Genomic DNA, 27833 nt, shown 5'->3' with positions numbered 1-27833 from the left:
TGGGGCGCTTATAAGCAGGCAAACAGTACTTACACAGAAGCTATTAAACTTGCCAAAAAGGCATTCCAAGTACACACTTTGCCCACAATGCTTGCGAATGACCCTAAAAAGTTTTGGCGTGTTATTAACCCTTCTAAAGATAATTCAATCACGTTGATTGATTCCAATGGTTCACCGGTACCCGAAGATGTATGTCCCCATATCCTTAACTCTGTGTTTTGTAACAACTTCATCGTACGTAGTAACCGTGTGCTTCCAACTCTCGAGTCTTGCAATTACCCACCTATGGACTTTATTATTATTGAACCTCTTGGGGTCGAAAATGTAATTAAAGGTCTCAAGTTGTCATCAAGTCCTGGTGCTGATTTGGTTAACGCGAAATTCCTGAAAAATACTGTTTTTTATTCATCTATTCTGCTTTCGAAAATTTTTCAGCAATCCTTAGATACCCATCGACTACTTGCAGATTGGAAGGTCGGGAAGGTGGTCCCACTTCACAAGTCCAGTAGCAAACATTCGCCCCTCAACTACAGCCCCATTTCCCTCACAAGCATTCCTTGCAAGGTTCTTGAACATACTCTGTACTCACATTTAGCAAAGCACTTACACAATAATTCATTTTTTACAAAAGCACCACATGGTTTCCGAAAAAACTTGTCATGTGAACCCCAACTTCTTTCTTTTACTCACAGCCTTCATCTTATTCTCGACAAAGGTTCTTTCGCAGACTGTGTTTTCTTTGATTTCGCCAAGGCCTTCGACAAAGTGTGTCATAAATTACTTCTATTTAAACTTAGTAAACATAATCTTGATCCTCACCTGTTTGCATGGCTTGAACATTTTAATCGGTCACAGTATGTTGTGTTAGAAAATCATATATCCCTATCTAATCCTGTAGACTCTGGCGTGCCCCAAGGATCAGTTATAGGCCCTCTTCTTTTCTTAATTTACATTAACGATTTACCCAATGACGGTTGTCCTAATATTTACCTTTTCGCAGATGACTGTGTTATCCTCCGTGAAATCTCGGACAAATCTGATCATAAATTCTTACAAGACGATATAAATGCTATCTCTAACTGGTGTGACGTATGGTTAATGCAACTTAACGTAACTAAATGTAAATGTATGCAGGTAACCCGCAACAATATTCCTCCACCGAACTATTACCTTAATGATACTCCCCTGGAGGTCGTAACCTCCTATAAATACCTAGGCGTCCACATAACCTTGTCACTTTCCTGGTCGTTGCACATCGACAACGTAATTAACAATACTAATTGCATGCTAGGCTATCTTCACCGAAATTTTTCTTCTGCTCCCACATCATTAAAATTAATCCTATACAAAACGCTTATTAGGAGTAAAATGGAGTATGCCTCATCCATCTGGGACCCGCACCTCGAAACCCTCACTCAATCACTTGAACTAATCCAAAACAATGCCGCATGTTTCATTCACAGCAATTACAGCCGTACATCAAGCGTAACTTCCATGAAAAACTCTTTGCTGCTTGCTCCTCTCTCAGCCCGGCGTAAGTGCTTTCGCCTTGCTTTATTTCATAAACTACATTTACACATTTCGTATCTACGCGATAATCTAATATCATCTCCTACCTACATTTCCTCTCGCATCGACCATAGCCATAAGGTTGGAATTATTCAGTGCCGCACCAGAACCTGTAACGAATCATTTATTCCTAGGACCTCTTAGGAATGGAACCACCTTCTCGGCGCAGTTGTCGCAATCAAGGACAACTCAAAGTTTTGTTCGGCCTTATCAGACATCATTACTCCCGGATACAATTAACTAATCAAATTTGCTGTTTATTTGCTGCTTTGTTTATTTACTTGTGTATGTTTTTTTTACCCACTCCCCTCTGTAATACTACGGTCTTGAGGGTACAATAAAATAAAAAAATTAAAATTTGAACTATCGTCATTCAAGCAACTCACACATGATGGAAACACAGACATAGCAATTTAATGGTGCAAATTTAAATCCGTTGTGTCATATTGCATCAGTAACTACGTCCCCTTGAAAACTAAGAAAACTCATAAACACAACCCCTGGATAACTTGGACCGTTATTCATGCAAAAAGGAAAGTTAGCCGAATCAGAAGAAACAAAAAATCTCATCCCTCACAACGAATTGCTCAGCAATTAACTCACGCCGTGGACGATTTGAAAACAAAAATTAAGAAGGCCAAATCACACTATTTTACAAAAACACTTCCATAACTTTATAAAGAATGCTCCCGAAAAATTCTGGCGTTATTTACCTCTAAAAAACGAGATGAAAGACCGACATCTCCTGCAGATAGCAAAAACGCTGCGACTTGTTTGAATAATTATTTCTGCACTATTTTTACATCTGATAACAGAGAAGTACCAGGAATAACCTCCAGCACTGGTGTGAAGATGGCACCATTAATTATAACAGAAACAGGAGTACTAAATCTTTTACTAAATCTCGACACAAAAAAGGACCAGGGCCAGATAACATCCCTAACATATCTCTTCATCGATATGCCGAGTGGATGGAAAAATTCCTAATCCTCCTTTTTAACAAATCATTGTCCACCTGCACCCTTCCTACAGAATGGAAAACTGCAAAATAACACCAATACACAAATCAGGAAATAAATCTGATCCTTCTAACTACAGACCCATATCATTAACCAGCACAGTATGCAAGTTATTAGAACATATTATTTTAAAACACGTAAATGCTTATCCAGAAGTAAATGATATCTTAACCCCTTGTCAGCACGGCTTTCGTAAAGGGCTTTCTACTATTATGCAATTAATTGAATTAACACATGACATATCCAAGAGCATTGATAACCAGAAACAAATAGACCTCATATTTTTAGACTTTTCGAAGGCATTTAACCGCGTGTCACACTAAACTTCTTGCTAAACTAGAACTAACTTTGGGAAGCGGCCCTATCCTTGACTGGATTAAAGACTATCTCAGTAATCGCACGCAATTTGTTGAAATTAACAACGAGAGCTCCGCGACAAATAACGTTACATCAGGAGTACCCCAAGGAAGTGTCCTAGCCCCAGTGTTATTCTTAATCTTTATTAATGACTTACCAGCATATGCTTCACAGAGTATCAAACTTTTTGCAGATCACTGCGTTCTTTTCTAGGAAATTAACTGCCTTTATGACCATAGAACCTTAAATAACGTCATAGCAGCAGTCTCCTAGTGGTGCAAGGACTGGCAGATGGATATCAATCTAAAGAAGTCCATTCTATTATCTATAACGAGAAAAAAACATACATCAGCCTTCCAGTACACCCTTAATAACATTTGTCTTGCATCTGTTCATGAGCATAAGTACCTTGGTGTGACACTAACATCTGACTTCAGGTGGGATTCTCAAGTTAACAATATCACATCAACCGCAATAAGACAGCTATTCTTCATTAACAGACGCCTTAAACTAGCACCACCTGAAACAAAGTTACTCTCATGTAAAACACTTATAAGAGCGGTTCTAGAGTATGCCAACACCGTTTGGTTCCCGTTTACTAACAAGCTGATTAAAAAACTTGAAGGGGTACAGCAAAAAGCGCTGAGATACATATATAATAAACATTCCATCACAGACTCACCAACAGAACTTCTAACCATGGATAACAGAGCCAAGCTTGCTAGACTAAACATCATGTATCCGTTATTACACAATCAACTCAAACTGCCTATTATGGAATACATATCAATGTCCTCGAATAGATTAACTCGTCATAAACTCACACACACATTAAGTGAATTTTCATTCCACACTGATATTTTCAAATACTCATTTTTTCCAAGGGCGAAATGCGAATAGGATAATCTTAACACAGGTATCATTGACAGCTCATCCTTAAATACGTTTGGTACCCTGATTGCAGATCAACTATACGTATTGCAGCAATAATTATTCTCATTATTCACGTAGTTCTTTGTTGTTTGTTAATTTAATGGTGTTTGTGCTTGAATATAGTTAGGCCAATGATGCAATATATTTCCGTTCTTGTTGACATTATTGTAACCTTGATTGTTGCGTGACTGTTATTATCTCAATACTGACCCTGTAACTGGTTTCTGCAACTGTAATTATTGTTGTCATATCCTCCTCATTCTTGTTATTCTCTTGTATGATCACGTAATCAAATTGTTATAAGCCCAAATTCTTTATTGTATAAGATTTAATATGTAACACCTCATACCATGTTTTTATGTATCACATACAGCCTTTCCTGTTACAATCCCTGATGGGATTCACAGTATCAATAAATGAAATGAATTAATAAAATTGTGAGTGACAGTTTCAGCTGGAATAGGTGACATGTTGAAGCAGTTTGATATGATCCCTCGGTCTGTACAGACTTTGCCCTCAGCATGCAAAGTCTTGCACAATGAAAGCAGCATTGGTACCAAGGCGGCCACTCACTGTTGCAGCTGCCATTGGCTGGGTGATGCCCCCAGAGCTTGAAGCAGCAGGGCCTTCTCCGAAGGCACCTGGGAAGACAGGTAGTGCTGCCAGCAGTGCTTCCAGGCACGCGGACCCCCCTGGCGCACACCAGCTCGGTACACCACGTCCTTCAAGTTGGCTCCCAGGCTGCAGCACAGGCATGTTTCTGTGCTCTGTAGCTGACCACACACATTATGCAAATACAGTAAAACCTTGTTAATTTGAAGTCACCGAGACCACAAAAAAATCTTCGAATTAAGCAAGTTTTCGAATTAACTGAACACACAAAAAAAATGCAAACCAGGCAAAAAATTTCGCTGCAGGAATGTGCTACCTTTATTCAGTGATCTTTGGATTACTTAAAGTAATCAGAGATGCTGGTTTGCCGTGTCCTGTAGTTCGAAGCTCTAAGGGTTATGTTTTCTAGTTGGCCAACTACGAGCAGCATTTGAGAATTTCTACCATGGCACTCAGCAAAACTAGGGATAACGTTCAGTGATCCGATAACTTCCCCGACAGCGGGTGCTTGGGAGGGCTCGTTAGTGTCGTAGTCGTCGTCGCTGTCATCGCACATGGTCGCATCAGAGGTAGCTTCACTCTCCGAGTCTGAGTAGCATGTTTGTTGATCATTTTCAAAGTTCAGATACTCGGCGATGCCAACTGCACCAGATTCCCTATCCTCTGTGCAGAGTACATTGATGCGGTCGCAATACTCGGCTCCTTCTTCATCAAGTGCACATGAATAGTCAGCATCAGCATCGACGGTGCTTTCCTTCGAGAAGCCAGAATGTTCAAAACACCGCATGATCAAAGTGAGTTCCACTTGCTTCCATGCATATACAATAAGATATATGGCCCCAAGGAGGTCAATGGAGTACTCGTTGCTGTTGCCATAGCAAAGGAGCATGTGCTTGAGCAGGTGGTGGCGGTAAATCTTCCTCGTGGGGTGAATGACACCTTGGTCTATTGACTGCATGATCAATGTGGTGTTCGGAGGAAGAAATACTATCCTGATAGCCTTCAGGTGTGGTATGTCACCATGCACCGGGCAATTATCAAAAATGAAGAGTACATTCCTGCCTGTGGCCGCGAACTTGCGGTCAAGCAAACGTAATCTTCAAATATTGCGCCTGTGACCCAGGCTTTCTTGTTGTGCCGGTAGATAAGCTCATCCCTTGGTGCCAGCCGTGCATATTTAAAGCAGCGAGGCTTCCCACTCTTTCCAACTACGAGTAGCGGCAGCTTGTGTTTACCACACATGTTCACGCCGAACAGAACAGTAATTCTTTCCTTTCCCTGCTTTCGACTCTTGACCATGGTGTCCTTTGCTGCAAGCATTTTTGTGGGCAGCATCTTGTAAAAAAGGGCTGCCTTGTCAAGGTTGTACACATCGTCTGCACTGTACTCATTAAGCAACGAAGCCAACGTGTGTTTCTTCCATTTGTCAACGACGTTCTCGTTTGCGCTGCCGCTCTCGCCACAGACAGCTATGAAGGTCAATATATTGCGCTCTTTAATATGGCTGAACCATCCATTGCTACACTTGAACTCTTTGTGCCCAAGTTGTAGAGCCCCAAGTGCAGCGATGGCATAGAGGTAGAGTATCCACCTCGCGTGCAAGAGGACCGTGGTTCGAATCCCGAAGCTGCACAATTTTCTACGGGGTTAAAAAAAAAGAACAAAAATCGGCATGTTGATAAAATTGCATAAGCAGGCCTGGAAAACGGCCTGATCCCGGTGACCAGAATCGGTAACCCACTTCCTCATCGGAGCAGGATTGGCCACCCTGGTGCAGTACTTGGCCACAACCTCCTATATGAATACAACAATCAAACCCCGGCTCTCAGTCCCCAGCAGCTGCAAAGCAACTGGCCACGGTGGCGGTCAGACCTTTGACGCAGCAGAGGGTGCTAAGAATCTCTGGGTCCAGACAGGCCGCCATTGGAATCTGAATCTGGCAAGGTTTAACGCTAGACCATTATCTAGTGAGGCGAGTCTAGCAGTGCTACTGGAAAAATTAGCAGGCATTAAATGGGATATAATAGGGCTCAGTGAAATTAGGAGCACAAAAGAAGCATATACAGTGCTAAAAAGCGGGCACGTCCTGTGCTACCGGGGCTTAGCAGAGAGACGAGAACCAGAAGTCGGACTCCTGATTACTAAGGATATAGCTAACATATAGGAATTCTATAGCATTAACGAGAAGGTGGCACGTCTTGTTGTGAAACTTAACAGCAGGTACAAATTTAAGGTCGTACAGGTCTACGTCCCTACATCCAGTCATGACAACCAGGAAGTCGAAAGCTTCTATGAAGACTTGGAATCAGCGATGAGTAAAGTCAAAACAAAATACACTGTACTAATGGACGAGAAGAAAGGGGGTTAACCGAGGGGCCCGATTTTTCATTAGTCATATCATAAGAAGCCAACAAACACTGACACCAAGGACAACATAGGGGAAATTATTTGTGCCTAATAAATGGAATAATGAAACGATAAATTAATGGAAATTAAAGTGGATGAAAAAACAACTTGCCGCAGGTGGGAACCGAACCCACAACCTTTGCATTTCGCGTGCGATGCTCTACCATTTCATTTATTAGGCACAAATAATTTCCCCTATGTTGTCCTTGGTGTCAGTGTTTGTTGGCTTCTTATGATATGACTATATTGATGGGCGACTTCAATGCCATGGTAGGCAAGAAGCAGGTTGGAGACAAGTCAGTGGGCGAATATGGCATAGGCTCTAGGAATAGCAGGGGAGAGTTATTAGTAGAGTTTGCAGAACAGAATAATATGTGGATAATGAATACCTTCTTCCGCAAGCGGGATAATGAAAGTGGACGTGGAGGAGCCTGAATGGCGAGACTAGAAATGAAATAGACTTTATACTCTGCACTAACCTGTGGGGATGCGCGACCCTCGCGCCTCCCCTGATGTTTTTCCCGCATAGCGCGTCCCCTGTAGTGCGGCTTCGCCGCGCACGCGGCGTCGGAGTGGTACAAGCGTGGTGCGAGAGATGGCGCGAGCGTCGCGCTGCTGCGCGGTTGCTTGGTGGTTCGGGAAGCGAGCGGGACGGACGTGCCGTGCCGCACGCCGACCGATGCTTCGGCGAGACCGTCTCGCGTGGCCGCCTCCGAACGCGCCACGATTCGCGTGACCATAGACGCAAACGACCAGGCGTTGGGGTCCAGCATGGGGCGAACATATTCGCTCGCAAGGACGCGGTGAGTCGGACTTCTAGATTTGTCGCGCGCCCATCGGCATGTTTTGTGGATAGCAACTCGGCTAGCTGGCACTGATCTATGAAAGGTGCAATAAATGCCCTTGTGATTGTTTGCACTACTGCGGTGTCGTTCCTTTGTCCCAAGAGTACGGTGTGAGAATCCCACATCAGACCCCACAAACCATGGCATCATACAAGATGTGGACGTGCTCGGCAAGGTGCGCTGCAGTGACCATAGGATGGTAAGAACTCGAATTAGCCTAGACTTGAGAAGGGAATGGAAAAAAACTGGTGCATAAGAAGCTGATCAATGAGTTAGCGGTAAGAGGGAAAATAGAGGAATTCCAAATCAAGCTACAGAACAAGTCATCATCATCGTCATCAGCCTGGTTACGCCCACTGCAGAGCAAAGGCCTCTCCCATACTTCTCCAACTACCCGGTCATGTACTAATTGTGGCCAAGTTGTCCCTGCAAACTTCTTAATCTCATCTGCCCACCTAACTTTCTGCCGCCCCCTGCTATGCTTCCCTTCCCTTGGAATCCAGTCTGTAACCCTTAATGACCATCGGTTATCTTCCCTCCTAATTACATGTCCTACCCATGCCCCCATTTCTTTTTCTTGATTTCAACTAAGATATCATTAACTCGCGTTTGTTCCCTCACCCATTCTGCTCTTTTCTTATCCCTTAACATTACACCTATCATTCTTCTTTCCATAGCTGATTGTGTCGTCCTCAATTTTAGAAGAACCATTTCCGTAAGCCTCCAAGTTTCTGCCTCGTACGCAAGTACTGGTAAGACACAGCTGTTGAACACTTTTCTCTTGAGGGATAATGGCAACCTGCTGTTCATGATCTGAGAATGCCTGCCAAATGCATCCCAGCCCATTCTTATTTATCTGATTATTTCAGTGTCATGATCCGGATCCGCAGTCACTACCTGTCCTAAGTAGATGTATGTGTTCCAGCTAGCGCAGTGTTTTTTTTTCTTTTTTCTTTACTGCGCAGAAGTGCCAGTGAGCGAAGATGCCAAAGTATAAGACTATAATGCTTCAGCAGAAGTTCTGCTAGATCCAAGAAGTGGGTAAGAACATGTGTTCCAAGACCGAGTTGGCTGAAAGGCACAGCGTGCCCCTCTCGACATTGTCACCAATATTGAAGAACAAGTCAAAGGTACTGGAGGCCTACAGCAAGACATATTCTTTGAAGTGGTCGTGAGTACAGGCTCCCATGTACTAAGATGTGGAATCAGCTTTACTTTGCTGGCTGCAAAAAGCAAACGCAGCCCACCTTCCCGTCAATGGAACGATACTGCAGAAGGCCAACGACTTGGTTACTAACCAACGCACACAAAGCAATGGCGCGGACTGGCATTGTGCGTACACACGTCGCCGCACATGCGGAGAGAGAATGGGCAAACGGCAGCCAGTGGCAGCAGCATAGAACACGCGCTGACGCCGCGACTGCGAGGAGTGTGCGGAGTGGGGGACGAGAGCATGTGACAAAAACTGGTATGCCCACTACATTGCAGTGAAGCACGTCTTATCCTCTGCAGGTGCGCGTTTCGGCGGTGTGCGGGGCGTACCGTGGACTGATTTTTGTGCTAGCAGTACTACGGGTCAGGCACTTTGTCTATAAATAATCGCGATTGCTATGTGGGGCTACCTCGTGGCTCTGAATGGCCGTCGTTTCATCAGGTTTGTGGTGAAATGGGGATAGGGAATTGCCGCATAGCACCCCAAATCTTTTAATTAACCGGGTCGGCCTAGGCCGCCGGTTCGAATTATCCGGTCATATTTATTTATTTAATTTTTATTTGGTATACCTACATTGCCTGTATGGCATTATCGTAGGGGGGTTGGAAAATTGGAAAATACGGGACCGTAGAAAATGTTCGAATTATCCAGGATTTCAAATTAACCGAGTTCGATTTAATGAGGTTTTACTGTACAGAGACCACCTCAAGCGATGTATTTGCATACAGCAAGGTCATTCTAAATATGATACTTGATAAAACGAAGGAGTCTGCACATGCCTGCACATACTATTCATGGCAACTGACTCTAGGCCAAACTTGGTATAGTTGGCCAGAAATGTAGGGCTAGTGTTTTGCCAAGCACCTTAGTCCCACTGGAGAACTCATACCATTCTAACACAGTGGCCAAGCACTGCTTCTCCTACATCTCCAGTGCGATATTGTACACTGGTTGAATTGTAGGGGGGCATCCGCACATGCTACCGTGGGTCGCCAAGTGACTGTTGAGGCCCTAGCTGAGATTTTCTGCACACTCAGACAGGAGAAGTCTCAAGCACTGATCATCTTGGTGAACAGGAGGCATGCAGCATGATAATGGAATATGAGATGCGACATCCATGACAGACAGAATTTATTGATGGCAATACATTTTACGTTGCATACTGCTATGCCATTTTTGCAACTGGATTTGTTACAGCGTATACTATTTTTGTGCAGCTCAAAACAGATTTACACCCACTGAATGATTAATTCATGGGGTTTAATGTCTTGCCAAAGCAGCTCTGGGACTATGAAAGATGCCATAGTCATCATTATGAGTTAGAACGTAGTTTATTAACAAACCGAACTGCCGACGCCATGCCAGTGCTGTTTGATATAGGCGACCCAGTCCCATGCCCTCTGGTGGCAACTCAGACAGCCACTCATGATCACAGCAGTCATCTCACCATCAGCACTGCACTGCTACTGTGCGCATGGGAATGCTGGGTTGTCGTTGCACTGAATCGCATCATTCTCGTACTCACCTTAAAGGTGTGCCTGGCTAGCACTGTTCATATCAGTCACAGTGGTTCATTATCTACTAAAAGAGCACGTAAAGAGATGTTTCTTTATATTACACAAAAACATATTTTATTCATTCATGAGGACTTCTGCTTGGATGTACAAATATATTAAATGCAAAAGTGATAGTGAACTTCTAAAGATGGACAACATACAACAGGGTTTGCACTTGCTTTGTGACAGTTTGTTGTTTGTTCTTGTTTTTTCAGTGCTTCCTTGTGCATTGCTTGTGAGTAAACTTTACTGAAAGATGCAATACTGATGAATGAAAACATTTAATGAATATTTTTTTTACGAAAGCTTTATCTGTGCAGCCACAACCGTGTTTTAGGCCAAGGCATGTTTGAGACAAAGCCTTGGACGCCCATATCCCAGCCTTCCCAAAGCAGCGCAATGCCCCTTGGGAAACTCGCATAGATGGTGGCACCAGATTTCCTCTAGGTAGTATTCTGACAATCTTTATGGCCATAGTGGAAGGCTCCAGATTAATTCCGACTACCTGGGGTTATTTAAGATACACCTAAATGTAAGCACACAAGCATATTTGCATTTCACCCCCATTTTAGATGTGGCCCCAGCAACCGGGAATCCAACCTGGAACCTTGTGCTCAGAAGCAGCAGAACACCACGGAGCAGTGACACCCTCTTTTTTGGCTACATTTCATCAGACTGTGCAGTAGAGTGCATACATATGGCACAAAGAGCAACTGTCCATTTGACAAAGCCCACTGTGGACCGTCGCCACATTGACACATACTTCTTGGTTTTTCTCACAGACTGTGTTAACCAGTGCTTTTATAAGGGGTGGTAGCAGGTAGCCAGTTTTGTGCTACATGCAATGCACCTGAGATGAAAGGAATTTGTGCACAGAGTGGATGTATGACTTTCCAATGGAATCACTTAGGTACGTTTATAGACGAGAAGAAAAATACATTTTTGGAGCACTGACTTTTCATGGCTTAGAATGAGCCCACAAGGACTGCGTGTATTGCGAAGAAACGAAAGCATGACAACACCGTTCCAAAAGCAAAAAGTAACAGAAAAAGCAAGACAAACACAAATGACACCGTTCCAACGCAGCACGCTATTGTCCAGACTCAAACAAAACTTGTCTCATTTGAGTAGCAGAGATCCAGCAAGCTTTTGACTCTAAAGCGGCCCAGAAAAGTTTATCTTGAAAGAGAACTAAGATAGGCAACAGGGGAGATGGGTTTAGAAATGGGCAAGGAATGAAGGTCAGCTTAGGAGAGCAAGAGTGTAGCATACCGTTAGCAGTAACAGCACAAACTAGACAGAAGCTTTACTATGTTAGGAGGACACGAGCATTTGTTTAGGCATGCAAATTCTGCAAATTGTGCAGATTATAGTAGATATGACAGCCTAAACAGAATTTTAATTCCAGTCATCACTGAAGTGCTACTGCTTTTTTCGAAAGCTGATCCACCTGAATAGGTTAAATCATATGAGAGCACAGAAAGCAGTGTGTCTCCTGAGAGACCAACCCACCTCCGTTGCCCGTACATCCACTGGCCAAAGTGATGGCTGGCCTCCTGCAGCACCTGTTCATCTTCCAGCTCAAGGGCAGCATGGAGAATCTCGGCACGAAGCTTTCTGTTTCAAGTACAGCACAGGGCATAAATTATTTCCTCTTCAATCTGAATAAGGGCACAAAGATCTGCTGCTTTTACACAAAATGAAAGCGACCATGACTGCTGTACTAAGGAACAAGGCAAAGCAATGAGTCAAACACAACCTCATCAAAACAAAGTGATGAGCTCAACCAAATTAAACAATAACAAAAAATAACTTATTTCAAAAAGCCATACACAAAACATAAGCCTGCGAACATGAAAGCACACTGAGAAACACAATGTTCTTATAAAAAGTTTTTCTTTACTCTGCTTAAGAAACACTAAGATTTTTGTGGATTGCCCTTTCAAGTACTAGTACCTTTCCTTAGAAATGCAATTCATGTGGATTTACTACTGGTGAAGGTTTCTGGAAGATGAAAACAGTCTGCACACAATCTTCAATGAAAGCTGGGCTGGGGGGCAACCACCTCGCACAAGGCACCTGATCTAGGTGGCATTTAGCATTCCCAATTTGCCGCCCTCAGGGACTGAATGAGTCTAATGCTTCGGTCATCTAACAAGTGGCAGCTTGACAGGCCAGTGTGAGAACAGCACACGCACCTGTCGAGGTGCGGGCCTGTGTCCTCCCATCCCAAGTCAGCCAGAACAGGTCTCAGGAGTGACAAGAGATGCCCCTGCAACCAAAATCTTTGTTGGGCCAGACACGCATGACCTTCACCTGTCTTGTGGAGCCGTGAGGAATACCCCGTCATGTGCGCTTACATACAATGTGGCACAACATGTCCGCCCAATGCAAGCAGAATGTTATGCACACATACATTCACTGTACTACAAACACATTATGGCGAAAACACGTGCTACTGTAGGTGCCCCACTGTAAGCATTGTAGGGTATTGCCCTGGGAAGAGCGAAGTAAGCAAATAAAATTTCATCCCAAGTCAAAGCCTGAGGGCTCTGACTTGGATCATCTTGGTACACATCTTCCATTTCAGCCATTGGGATTGTGAGCCAAACATGCTTCCATTGCAAAACAGAGGCACTCAAAATTTTTTTACCACTTTGTGCTTGGAACTGTTGTAAAACGAACAAGTAGGTACCAAAAATATGACAAAGGTAGAGAGAAGCTATCTTGTTCTTTCTTAAAGGGGCCCTGAAACACTTTCTGAACATAGTAAAACGTTGCCGACCTGTCATAGAGGCTGCTGCGTACATGGTGAGCCAAAATACTGCACTGCATGCAGCAGGGAATTTACTATCTTATGTCATAAACTGCAACTATTCAGTTGCTCTCACTTCTGCAACGTCATCATGCAGCATCACTGAAAACAGCTGGACCCACTAATGTTATTGGCTGATTTCATGATCGCAAGAGAAATACATAATTGCCAACTTTGAGTTAAATAAATGAAACACATATATGCCTAAAAAAAAAAACAGAAAAATAATTTCATCTTTGCACTGCCCGTAGCTGCATCTGATGTGCATGGCCTCCGAGATGGCAGTGGCGGGGTGCGTAGCACAGTGACCGCCACAGGCTGCGAGCCCTTTTGCTGTTGCGACACTTTTGGCCGGGCTTTGCCCTTTTGGCTTCTCCGCTATGTAGCTTTCAGTGCACCAGTAGAAGCATAAAGAGAGAGAAAGCTGGATATTGGTGCGATAACTCTACTTATAGCTGAAGAATTTGAGAACATTTTGTGGCATGAAATTTGTGAGATGACATCCTTTAATGTGCCAGTGAACCACCGATACTGTATCAACATCCAGGTATGATCCATTCATTTACGTCTTGTCATAATATCTAAAGGATGTCCTACTAGTACATATTTTGCAAATACATACATGCATATTTTGCAAGTAGCTGATGTGTTTTTGACATTCATGCTACTCTTTATGAACGTTACATACTGACGTCATAGAGGTGTATCCACTACGTCATACCTGTTCACTAAATTTTAAGTTTTCTTTAAGATTTACTTAAGATGCCATATCGGTTGGGGGATGTAATTAAAGTTTTGTAGTTACATTATTATGCAGTTAGATTTTTGAAAACACCAAATTCCCCAAGAATTATTGCGGATGAATTGCCATTCACACTGAATGTGGTACAGTCGAACCCAATTATAACAATATTCAGGTGCCACGAAAATTACACTGTTATAACCGATAATTGTTACAACCAGGTTGCATGAAAAAAATCAAAATAAGGGGATGGCAGAAAGACCACCAATGAAAACTGACCCTGTCAACCTTTAACGCCTGACCTCTGTCGAGTAAGGCTAGCTTAACAGGACTGTTTGAGGAACTATCAGACATTGTTTGGGATATCATTGGCCTTAGGGAGATTAGAAGAACTGATGAGACTTATACAGTGCTGACTAACGGCCATGTACTCTGCTATAGATGTCTTCCAGATAAGAAGCAATACGGGGTAGGATTCCTAATCCATAAGGACATAGCAGGCGACATTGACGAATTCTACAGCATTAATGAGAGGGTAGCAGTAGTCGTAATCAAACTTAATAAGAGATATAGATAAAAGATAGTTCAAGCCTATGCTCCAACATCCAGTCACAATGATGATGAAGTAGATCAGTTTTATGAAGATGTTAAACTAGCAATGAGAAAAGTGAAAACTCAGTACAGTGGAACCCCGATTATACGACTTTCTCGGGACCGCGAAAAAGCGTGGTAAAATGCGGCCGTCGTAAAATCTGAACATAAATTATGCGTATAAAAATACTACTTATTATGCGCGATGGATTTACGAGAAACTTCAATGTAAACTACTAACATACTCTGCAGGGCTTGGAAACCCAAATTATCAAAAAAGTAAATGCGAAAAGATATACTACTGCTGCAGTACAGGTAAATTACATCAGGTACAGTGCATCAGAGGCTAATGGAACATAAAAGGTCGTTAACTGGTGGATCGCCTTCTAATCTTTATCTACATTGCCAAGATTGTAACTGCACGCCAGAGTTAGATGAGTGTGCGATATTGTACAGGCATAAGAATGAAGATACGCGTCTTATGGTAGAGGCATGGCATATCTATAATGGTGGAAGTGCATGCGTGAGTCAGCCTTCGATTACTTTACATAAGGAAGAGATTAAGCGCTTTAACAGTTATCTCTCACGTAGACCGGCCCATGTACCCGACTGACATGTGGTGATACCATTCTTGAGCTTGCACAGGTGAGTTTTGTGTCTTCTTTCTTTTTTTGCCTCAGTGCTTCCTTAAGTTGATAGTCGACGTTCATGTTGTCTACTTCTCTACTCTTGTGTCCTATCTGCACGCCTCACCTCTTTTCTGCATTATGAGTACAGGTACCAATCATGCTTTATTCAAACGAACCTTTATGGCACTCCAGTGCCCACTGCAGCGATTCCCGCCAGTTGGCGTGAACGTTAAAAAAAGTCGGTATTTCTTTTGGACCTTGTTTGATGCATGAATCAAGAGCTTTCGCTCGAGTTGGGCAACGTCAAAAAGAAGGTCCTCCGCGGCGTGACGTGAACAGATGAAGTTCCAGATGCTGTCTAAGTGCCGTAGCACCTCGGCGAACCTGGTAGGCACGGGCATGGCATCTGTGGCACCGTCATTGTCCTCGTCCAATGTCGCAGCGGTGTCGGCACTACGCAAAGCCTCCTTGATGGCATCATCCAGCGACACCTCACCACAGATCGCAACATTGTCGTCGGCCTCCACGTACTCGGCGAAGGTCGTGGTGAGGAAGCCTGCATTGGCCTCGAGCGGCATCGAGGTTGTTGCATCCCCAGCGGAGGAGGCAGTCTCTCGCTTAAAGCCACAGTGCTTGAACGAGTTAGCGATTGCACTTCGCGACCTGCTTTCCACGAACTGGCAATAAAATGCATGGCGTCGAGCACAGTGATCTTCTTTTCCGACTCGCTGCACTCCATAGTCACCAGCTGACGCTGCACTAACCGCTTCCGGTACCCTTGCTTGACGCACTTAATGATGCCGGTATCCAGCGGCTGCAGCTGGCTTGTGCAGTTGGGCGGAAAAAAAAACAACCTTTATGTTCCTCAGGCTGGACGTATCAGGTGGGTGGCACGGTGCGTTGTCCATGAAAAGCAATATTTTCCTTGCCTTAGCACCCATTTTGTTATCCAGCTGCTGCAAAAGATTGCTGGAGAGCGAAGACGTCATCCACGCTTTTCTGTTGAAGTTGTAGCTGCACGGTAGCGTCTTCAAGTTCTTAAAGCACCGTGGCTTTGCAAACTTTCCAACAACGAGCACAGGCAGCCTCTCAGAACCGTCCTCGATAGTACAGAATTGTGCCGTTACACGCTCTTTACTAAGCTTGCCACTATGACAGTTGTCGCCCTTAAACGCAAGGGTTTGCTCGGGCTGCATATAGTAAAAAATACCGCTCTCATCGGCATTGAAAACGTCGCAGGGCTTGTGTGCAGCAATCATCTCCGGCAGCAACTCCATCCACTCGTTCAATGTTGAAACGTTCAAGGAAGTGCTTTCTCCGCAGGAGCGCCTGTACACAACCCTGTTTAGTTTTTTAAAGCAATCCAGCCACCCGTACGATGCCTGAAAGTCGTTGATGCCCAGATGCAATGCCACAAGGTCCGCCTTTTTTTTTAGAATGGTGCCGTCAACGTCGATCACAGAGCTCTGTGCTTGATGCAGCTACTTGACGAGAACTTTTCTAACTTCTCATGCTGTCCTTCTTTTGCCGCTTTCCACTTGAGCCCAAACTTGTTGGCATTCTGCAATATCACTGTTTTGTTTGCCAGGGTCGTCTTAAGCGAAGATTCGGGTATCTTAAGGTCCTGGGCAATGCTGACTTTCGTGGCTCCATGCTGCTTTTCCGCTTTCTCGATAATATTCAACTTTTTGCCGAGTGACAGAACTGTTCGCTTTCGGGACATCGTGCGTTGTGTTGCTCCACACAACTCAAAACCTCCATTGAATTCTGGTTACTAGGATTACGATGAGGAATACATGCGATAAACCTAGGCCTCTCCGTGCTACCTTGTCAGCGATCTTCTGCTGGGAAAGTGGAAGAACAGAAACGCTTCCCCAACGCGACGAGAGACGACGACGCCGAGAAGAGAGGGAGAAAGTGATTGTGGAGAAGAAAAGGCGCTATTTCAGCACAGCAAGCGTGGCTGGCGGCTCCTGGTGAGGGAGAGAGAAACAAACGATGAGATGAGGCAGGGAAGAAAGCTGTGCTGGAGCAAACCGGTCGACCGGTGTCAAGCGCTTTGCATGCGGAGAGACGGAGCGAGGAAAGAGACCCGTGGCGCTTCTCTTTCATCCGCCGTTCCGTCCCACGCTTTGCGAGGGTCGTCGTATAACTTGGGTCAGGCGTAAAATTGCATCGGATAACCAGGGTTTTTAATGCATTTCTTCTATGGAGACTTCGCCGGGACTGCGCTAATCCGTCGTGAAACCCGGGTCGTCGCAAAACCGGGGGACGTATAACTGGGGTTCCACTGTACCTTTTTTGGCAGGGGCAGTTGCGGCGGTCTGAACAGCGTCTAATTGTTCTGCAAGCTGTTCCCAGATTCTGCACGTTTCGCCAAGGAGCAAGGAGCCGAGGGACGACTGACTGCTCCGTCTACGTCAAGGAACAGCATAGCTTCATGTGCAAATGGACGGAGATTTCATCTCGTTCTGCGCACTGTCAAGATCGCTGATTCAACGGCCCGGCTTCCCCAGCTACCTGGCGCATCGCCGCACGGCCCACAAATCAGCGTGGGAGGCTTGTACCGGCTGCCTTTATAATGGACGGCATTGCAGGCGGCAGCTCAGTTTGGCCGCGGTGCGCAAGCAGCGTACAGGTTCGCTCACCCACCCGTTTTACGCAGATTCTGCACGTTTCGCCAAGGAGCAAGGAGCTGAGGGGCGACTGACTGCCCCGTCTACGTCAAGGAATAGCGTAGTTTCATGTGCAAATGGACGGAGATTTCATCTCGTTCTGCGCACTGTCAAGATCGCTGATTCAACGGCCCGGCTTCCCTTGCTACCTGGCGCATCCCCGCACGGCCCACCAATCAGCGTGGGAGGCTCGTACCGGCTGCCTTTATAATGGATGGCATTGCGGGCGGCAGCTCAGTTTGGCAGCGGTGGGCATGCAGCGTATGGGTTCGCTCACCCACCCGTTTTACGCAGGTGAGACTTGGGCGTTGTTGAATAGTTTTTCTACTGCTGCGCACTGCTGCCAAACTTTGACTGTAAATTTGACTGTATCTTTGCTTGTAATCTCTAAGAATGGCCGGCAATGCTAAGGAAATTACGAAGGCTCTTGAAGACTTCAAACGGGAAGTGAGATTAGAGATGCGTAGTGTGAAGGACACTGTTCAATTTTGTAGTGACAAGTGTGACGAAACAAAGGCAATCGGCGCTGACGTGAAGGCACTTCGACATGAAATTGGTGAGCTGATTAAGTTCAATGAAACCCTGCAAAATGAAAACAAGCGCTTAACGCGGAGAGTTGAAGAGCTGGAGCAGTATACCAGGTTAAATAACTTGCAAATAAAAGGCATCAAGTCAAACGGGAACCCTGTTGACATAGTCAAGAAAATCGGCGACGTTCTTAAAGAACCAGTTGCTAGCCATGACATCGACACGTGTCACTGGATCCCAACGCGCAAGCCAGGCGAGACCAATATCTTGGTTCGCTTTGTTCGGAGAGATAAGCGTCATGCGTTTCTTGCTAAGGCCAGGAAGCAAAAGGTTACAAATGACCAGCTCGGCTTATTCGGGACCGACAGCGTTTATGTAAACGAGCATCTTACGCAGACTAACAAACAGCTGCTTGGTGCCGCTATTGTCCGCAAGAAAGAAGTGGCATGGAAGTTTGTCTGGACGAGCGGGGGCAAGGTTTTTGCGCGGAAGGATGAACACATGGACGCTGTTAGGATTCAGGATATGGCTGATCTGGCGAACATGACTAGATAATAACATTGCTTTTGCAACATGCTCATCATTCCTGACTTATCACGATGCTTCTTCCACCTACCTGTACTAGATACAATACTGATCATTTTAATTCTAGCTTTAAAAGTATGAGCAAAAAATATTTTTCGGCTTTTCATTTAAATATCTGTAGCATGAAAAACAAGTGCGACGATCTTGATTTATTTCTAGGATCGCTGTCAGTGAAGTTTGATGTTATGGTTTTTTCTGAAACATGGTTCGGCACTGATGGTGACGAGTGTTGTTTTGATGACTATACTTACAATGGTTTATCAATGCCCCAAGGAAGAGGTGGTGGCCTTGTTGTATATGTTAAAAAATGTCATTCGCACTCTGTGGTTAGCGATGTTACAGTCACAAATCCCAACGTTGAGTGCTTAGCTATATCATTATAGAATATAATCGTTGTTGCTATGTATAGACCCCCTCAGGGTAACAAATCAAAATTTTTTGAGTTCTTGGAAAGCCTTTTCACTTTTCTTGACTCTACTAAACTACCTTTCATTTTAATGGGTGATTTAAACATTGACCTATTATCAGATGATTTTCATTCAAGGGAACTGCAGAGCCTCATTTCTTCTTACGCATGTATGAACTATATCCCTTGGTGACTAGAATAACTTGCAACACGGCTACTTTATTAGACATCTGTATTTCAAATGTTCAGCCTGCACGCACTGAATCTGGTCTATTATCTTTAGATATTAGTGACCATTTGCCCATATTTTGTTTCATACCTCTCAGATTAAACCGACTAACAAATGCTGTTACGCATATGACCAGAGATATTATTGATTTTGCTCTGAACGGGTTTTGTAAACTAATCGAAGGTACTAACTGGGGATCTATATACGAGATATCTGAAGTTAATACAGCATATTCTGAGTTTATTGATATTTTATTAACCCAATATAATGCAGCTTTCCCACAAACGGAGAGAAAAATTAATGTTAAGAAGTTTAAGAAGCCTTGGATGAACAAATCACTTTATGCAAGGATAAGAAATAAAAATAAAATGTATCATGAGTTCCTCCATAGCAGAGATCTAGCTCTGCTTTGTCAATTTGAACAATTTAGAAATAGACTTAACAAAGACTTAAAAAATGCTAAATCTAATTATTACATAAGCCATTTTTCTCGTATTCAAAGTGATAGTCGTAAGGTTTGGCAAAAGGTTAATAACTTGAAGAATAAAACAAAATGCACACAACTTAGTGAAATAATTACAACGAATGGTAAATTAACAAGCCGTGAGCTATCAAACGCCCTCAATGACTACTTTATTAATATTGGTTCGCCAAATCTTTCTACGCATACTCCGGTTGATAGTTTTATGGGCCTCACCACTCCATTATTGAATTCTATAGCACTCGCACCAGCAACCCCTCAAGAAGTAGCTACATTATATTTTCTTTAAAGATAATGTATCTGCTGGATATGACAATATAAAAGTAATTCTCTTGAAGCATGTATGCAACGTTATATGCGATGTTTTGTCACACATTATAAACCTTATGTTGTCAACAGGTGTTTTTCCGGACAAATTAAAATTGGTCTGAGTGGTTCCAATATATAAAGGTGGTGACATAAATAAACTGTCTAATTACCGACCTATTTCGGTATTACCTGTTCTATCAAAAATTTTTGAATGCGTTATTAATTCAAGGATGGCCAATTTTCTCCATAAATACAATGTCATTGCTGATTCGCAGTATGGGTTTATAAAAAATAGGTTTGCAGAACAAGCACTATTAGTTGTTAAAGACAAAATAACAGATAACATTGAAGGTAAAAAATATACACTTGGTCTATTTTTAGATTTTTACAAGGCCTTTGATTGCGTACATCATGATACTCTCCTTAAAGGGAAGGTGAAGAGTTTGTCGAATTCAATAAGACGCTCATATACGGATGCGAGAACCTTATAAACCATGTAGGTAAAATTTGGATTTTTTTTTTTTTCAATTAGGAGCGACGTAATTGTCGGTTAAAATTGCGCTGTAGCTCCGCCCCCCGTCGAATGCCGTGCGCTGCTGCTGACACTGACGATGCGAGCGGAGACCGGAAACCGCGGTGTTGTGACGTCAACTCTAGTGTTTTGTTCCTTCGCAGCCTGCGCGACCGTGCCTGACCGTGCTTGTTTCTGCGTGCGTGCCATCATAATCTGCTTCGATCGACCCTGCATTCCTTTGTTGGTGCGTCTGCGTGTATGTAGAGTGGTAGTATACGGCCAGCCCTGCAATTGGGCCTGCGCAGTTGTTGTATATGGCCACACAATGAGAGAGGACTACTTGCCACTAGCAGGCTTTCTAAACGCAGCGCGAAAAGATCGGAGCAACAAAAACAAAGATGGCACGAGTGCGGACTGACTGATGATAACTGGTGTTGGAAGGCCTTATGAATACATGAACTCGCCCAAACCTGGATTATGATTTACTGCGAGCTCCTTCGTGTTAGCACGCTGAACGGAAGATGCATGTTTATCTCCCGCCCTTGACGCAGGTTTCGTCACAAAGCGCCGCGAATTTTCTATTTGCACGTGCGTTGTAAAACAGCCTGCATGCAGCTACCATTACGCAGTGCAAATGTAGAGTTTGCATGTGCTGGAAAGCCGGCGCATGCCAGGACGCTACGCTCCCCCCGTCTCTCACGCACAGCGAGAAACCGACCGTCTCACGTAGCCGACGGAATTCGCCGCCTTTACGACTTCGGTTACGAGTAGTGTGCGGATGGCGCACAGATGAAGGTCACTACACGTACTGCATGAACCGGGAAGCTCTTCACGCGTTTAAACCGTCTTTGTAGATTGCCGACAGCTTTGGACAGCGCACAAATGCCGACGATCGCATCCCCGCTTACGTTCCACGAGGAGGCACGCAGGAACACAACACTACAGTTGTTCGACCGGAAACGAGCTCACTAGATCGGCGAGAGATCAGCGAGATCACTACATCGCTTTGCAAAAAACATACTCACCAAAGAGCATTTCCAACACGAGGAGATCCCAAGACTTCGCTTTCGTTCGCGTCGAAAGCACTGCTCGCACCAGCATCGCTTGCTTCTTCGAGAGGCTGGCTCTTCGCAATCAGCTCGTACATGTAGGCAGTAACGCCGAACACCGCAGAAAAACGCAGTCTTTCTAAGTTTTCCATTACCTCTTAATCTTCCATTACAGCACCAAACTACCTGGCACCGCGCTTCATGTGTAGCGGCAGCGGTCGGTCACTAGAGTTGACGTCACGAGGCGCCCGACCAATTACAGGCGGAAACAAAACGCGCGAGCTGGGTGTGTCCGCTGCTGCACTTTTCGTCGAAATAAAATATATTTGCGCTTTCTTTCACTCAATTTCGATACGATATTCGAATTCGGAGGGTTGAAAACCATTATGTACACATGTTCACTCATTTTTTCTGGAAAACCTTTCAGCTTCCCTTTAAGAAGCTTTGTGGCTACAGGGTTCGCGGTATTGCGCTGAACCTGTTAAAAAGTTACCTGAGTCATAGGTCCCAATACGTACGAACAAATAACACCTCCTCCGATACACAGACAATAATGCATGCTGTCCCGCAGGGATCAATGCTAGGGCCTTTATTATTCATTACATATATCAATGACCTAGCCGATATATATAATTCTCCAGATCTGGTAATGTACACTGACGACACAAATCTTTCCTTTTTCTCCCGCTCATTACTCACCCTCTAAAGTATGGTTAACACTTATTTACTGAAGCTTCGTGATTGGTTACACGTAAATAAGCTTAGTTTAAATATAAATAAAACAAAATATATTCTTTTCAAGCCGATCAACACCGTGGAACGTTATTCTATACAGATTAATTATGATAATACACAAATCAGTCAGGTTTCTTCTCAAAAATTCCTCGGTGTGTGGTTTAATGAAAATCTCCCTTGGTCTGTTCATATCTCAAAACTTGCTTCTGAGCTAAACAAAATTGTTGGTCTACTCTTTAGGATTTCTAAACTCTTACCTGTTTGGTTAAAGGTGTCCATGTATAATGCACTGTTTTTCTCAAAACTGTCATATTGTAATCTTGTATGGGGTACGACTACGTCTTCAAATTACCATAAACTACTACTGCTACAAAAAAGAGCCTTGCGTGCTATTGAGGGCTATTGCGGCGCACCACATAAATTACGTACACAACACTTGTTTGCTGAACATAGCATACTACAAGCTGAACAAGTGTATTATCTACGGCTGTTGCAATACATTCATAGAAACAGTTTGTACTCTATTGCTGACACTACTATAATATACAACCTTCGTGAGGTAAAACTACGTGTACCACGAACACGCACGAATTATGGTAAACAAAAGCTAAATTTTCAAGTACCCAACGCCCTCAACAAATTTCCCTTTAGAGATGACTTCTTTTTATCAAAAAATGTATTCAAGAAAAACATGAAACGATGTTTGATTAAAGGCGAAATTCAAATGTAAGAAAATGTATCTACCGTTTCTTTATACATACGTTTCTTTCTATTTTTGTTGCGGACAAGCAACAATAGTTTGCTGCAGTTGCGTGTTTTTGTGTCTTTATTCACCAGCCATGTACGCATTGTATTTGTACGTGTATAACTTTGTGTGCTTTCATATTACCTTGCACACGTTTGTATTTTTGCCGAATTAAGTTTCACTGTGTGCATTGTAGCGTTGTTTTTACATATTTGTCGCGCCTTCTATGTACATTTTTTTTTTGCATTTATATTGTTTCTGCCAACTGTATGGGTGTTGGGGCCCCCATCAGGTCTTACCGCCTTTTGTCCCGGTCCCCTCTTTTCCGTGAAAAGAAGAATAAACTTCACTTCACTTCACTATTCCACCGCTGTCTACCTCGTACCGCTATTAACGAACTGCTACATGGCATGCGACCTGGCGTAATAATATGCAACTGCAATGCAAAGTGTGCCCATAGCAATGCTATGTGGCGAGCATCTCCCGTCGCGTGACATGTTGCATGATACAATGTTAATAATGATGATGATGACAGATTGGCGTCCCCTTTGAAATGGGGCAGTAAGAAACAGTCACCTAGCCTGCGTGACTTAATCAGGTATGCTACATGTTTTTCCTTCCAGCATTTTTGTATACATCTCCGTAACTTTCTTTTTCTTCCTCAAACCTTCTTTATTTACTTTTTGCCACTACCAGTGAACTGCTACATGGCCTGCCACCTGGTGTAATAATATGCAACTGCAATGCAAAATGTGCATGTTTCGAAGCAATGCAGCATGCATCTTGCATGGCATGACAAGTGGCACAATATGATGCTAATGATGATGATGATGACAACTTATTGCCATCTCCTTCGAAACGGGACGGTGAAAAATAGTCACCTAACACGCTTGATTTAATCAGGTATGCTAACATGTTTTTCATTCTAGTATACAGCTCCTTAATCTTCTTTTCTTCCTCAAACCTTCTCTATTTACCTTGTACCACTACCTATGCAACTGGTGTGCTACGTGGTGCCATAATATGCAACTGCAATGCAAAGTGTGCACATATCGACGTTACACAGCGCACATCTCACATCGCGCGTCTTCTCGCCTGCTAGGACGTGTATACGGCATGTTTCTGCTGCAAGCTAGCAAGTACTGGCATGGCTCAGTGGTAGAGTAAGTGACTCCTACGCGGGGGGCCTGAGTCCGATCCTGGCGGGAACGATTTTTTTTTCCCTCATTCCTGGCCACACCTGTGATGGACACCAGTGGCAGTGGACAACATCGCCAACCAATATGGCTATTATAACGAGCCCATAAGAGCTTATGCTGTAAAAATAATTAGAAGGAGCTCTCTCTTACTAAAGAGAGGGAATCATTTTTACATGTCACTTGCTAGCTTCATGCGCAGTGAATAACTATAAAACTTGATTGCAATGGTTGTGGCTTGGGCTATTTGGTTCACGGAGCAAAAGTAGGGGCAAAGCGCAAAATTGATGGCGCACAAGATGAAAAAAGGATGAACTGACAAGAGGGAGAAGTCCTGCACTGTGTTTATCCTTTCTTCGTCTTGTGCTCCGTCAATCTTGTGCTGTGCCCCTACAATTTTGGCTGCGATGTTTCCAGTTCTGTCCTTGGTGCCGACTATGTGAAGAGGAGGCCAGAGAGGTGTGTAGCCTCTACGAGGGGCCATAAAGGTCCAAACACCTGGCTTCGGCTCAACACCCAAGATCCCCTATTCCTCAGACATGGCTAAGCACCGCACGGTTACACATGCGAGGGTCCAAACCCCCATGTGCTTGTGTCCATGGTGTCGCAACACACCGAACCCCTGCTTACCCAGATGATCCTGTAGGTTTGTCATCACACCTTCATCACTGTCACACCATCACCATCATCCTGTTGTCCTCATGGCTTCACCGCCAAGCTGTTGTCGTTGTACCATTGTCATTATTTCAGAATTGTTATCCCATTGTCGCTGTGTCGTCATTGTCATACCACCTTCATCACTCTATTATCATCACTTTGTCATTCCTATATAGTCGTCATTATGCTGTCATTGCCGATCCTGGAGCGAGTGTCAACAGGGTGTCTAGCAAGCTGATATTTCCAAATTCCCTGAGTTTTCCAGGTTTTCCCTGACTACCTTTGCAATATTCCCTGAGTGACACAGAACTTTGTTTATGTCAAGACGGGCTCCCTACATCATTTCGCCCAAGAGCATCATTCTCTAGTAAGCATGTTAAAAAATAAAAAAAAAACAACTTAATTCAGTTTGAATAGTAAGGGGTAGTGTTTACTTTATTCAAAAAGAAAACAGAAGGGAGGGGTTAGTAAAATTCACAGCAAATAAAATATCTTCGAAAGAAATAGCAAAACTCATTGCAAATCGAGTCGAACGTTCTCAAATACGAAAAAGAAAGAGATGCATACAGAATATTTTCGAATATGAGCTATTTCTATCAACTGATAGCAAGCTACTTGGTATGAGGCCCGAACTTTATCACAAGTGAGATTCTCTCGCAACAGCTGGTAAGTCAACCTCAACTGTCCTGACATACTCTCAGCCCACGCACAATGCCTCGGTGTTGTATTTCACTGTTTTAAAGAGTTTTTTTTGCTTGGATGAGGGACACCTGCATCTCGGCGTCAGCCAACACTTTGCTTTTAGAGTGCAAGCTCCTTCAAAAAAGCAGTGGCATGCTTCCTTTCCCGTTCATTTCTCAATGCATAGGTCCTTTGTCTTCTTGTTCTTCTTCGTCTGTGCATTCACCACATGGACTATTTGAAGCATCCTTTTGGACAGTTGTACAGTCAGCATCCGATTTTTTCTGACTCCCTAGGGGCCGCGAGAACGTCCGAAAAAATTAATGCATGTATTTTACAGTGCTCAAGTGCTCAAATCGCCACAGGCACATCCTAAAAAGCTCTGTAGGCCTGCCAGTACAATTATTAGGCATATTGGTGCTTGTACTGTGACAGGAGATGGCGGGTGCACGCGTGTATAATTAAGGAATATATACTGTGTCCGGTGAAAGTTGCCCCTTCCCGCACTTATGCTTCACAGCGCAACATTGCTGTAATGAGGCGAAGCTGACTTTCGGGAACGCGCATTATGCAACGCGCCGTGCTTTCCGAACTTTGAAGCCAATCGCGATTACCAAAATGGCGGTGTCGGTGCCATTGCTGACAGCGATGAATTCTTTGAATGAAAGACACGGCGCAGAACGGCAAGAAATTTAATACCGAACCTCGAAGCAGCTAGGCCTAGCATTGCCGCGGTGGTGGCTACGGCAGCCAGCGAATCTGCGTGCGAGTGTGCCGGTTCGTGGCGGCGAGGTTATCAAAGTGACAACGGTGGTGATTTTGAAGAATGCCGTTTCGGACCTGCGGTCACGGCAAAAAGTCCGGAAAATCGGACGTCGAAGGGTGCTTGTGTCCGAAATTTCAGACGTTCTTATACATTGACACTATAGGCAGGTTGCGAACGTAGTTCCCGCGCCTACTAGGGCGCCCCTCGCGGCGGCGAGCGCGGAACCGGCAGGATACGACCGGCCCGCTTGCGTTCGGAAAGCCTGTATGTGGACTGTTTCGCGCGTAGCTGTTGCCTTTTCGGAGCAATGCCGAAGTGCAGCCCGAGCTGTTGAGTAGTGGGCTGCAACAGCACGTACACCAACTCAGGAGGAACAAAGTTTTACAGGTTTCCAAGCCGACCGTATGAAGCAGAACGGCGTCAACACTGGATAGCGCTCGTCAGACGGCATAAGCTGTTTTATGTTCCGGCGTTATGTCAAGTGCGTTATAACGCTGAATTCTTTGCTTTTACAGCAATGATGGCAGCAACGGGACACCTGCAGTCAGTGGCGTAGCTAGGTCGTCTGGCACCCGGGGCCCATAGGTCTTCTGTCCCCTCCCCCGGGTTTATTCGAGGAAGGTGAGGTTCTCAACAATTTCCGTGTGTCTCCAGACGTATATGACACCCCCACACAGGCCCCTTGGACCCGGGGCCCACGACCCCCCCCCCCCCCCCCCCCCCCCCCGTTGCTACGCCACTGCCTGCAGTGCGTACCTAGGATATGCAGCAAACAAAGTAGTTTGTTCCCACACTGTACAGCAGTAAAGCTGTGGAACTCTTTCCCAATCCTCTCCCATTCAAACAGCGCTAGGGCTTGCTGAGAGATTTGATGAGGGGTTGCAGCCGGCTGAGCTGCCATACGCCCTTCTGCGCCCAGCATATTATCAACGAAGGGGCAGTTGAGATAACCAAAATTTTTGACAACGTGGTTTATTGGAACCTCCTTTG

General features: G+C 44.3%; 1 protein-coding gene across 6 annotated transcripts in view; it reads right to left on the bottom strand.

Moving 5' to 3' along the window:
- LOC139059015 (endoplasmic reticulum aminopeptidase 2-like) overlaps positions 1-27833 on the bottom strand; it is a 202543-nt gene that overhangs the window by 42014 nt on the left and 132696 nt on the right. For 5 of the 6 annotated variants that reach the window (XM_070536792.1, XM_070536790.1, XM_070536794.1 and 2 more), the window contains 3 exons: positions 12709-12782; positions 12023-12127; positions 4452-4619 (listed from right to left, as the gene is read on the bottom strand). In XM_070536792.1, coding sequence (XP_070392893.1) covers positions 4452-4619; positions 12023-12127; positions 12709-12782 — 347 coding nt within the window. Of the gene's footprint in view, positions 1-4451; positions 4652-12022; positions 12128-12708; positions 12783-27833 lie in introns of those variants that run through there. The other variant, XM_070536795.1, reaches the window with a different exon arrangement.

Source organism: Dermacentor albipictus, chromosome 4, assembly GCF_038994185.2.
Source record: "Dermacentor albipictus isolate Rhodes 1998 colony chromosome 4, USDA_Dalb.pri_finalv2, whole genome shotgun sequence".
NCBI lineage: Eukaryota > Metazoa > Arthropoda > Arachnida > Ixodida > Ixodidae > Dermacentor > Dermacentor albipictus.
Note: the sequence above shows the minus strand (reverse complement) of the source record. Positions and strands in the feature narration are given on the sequence as shown.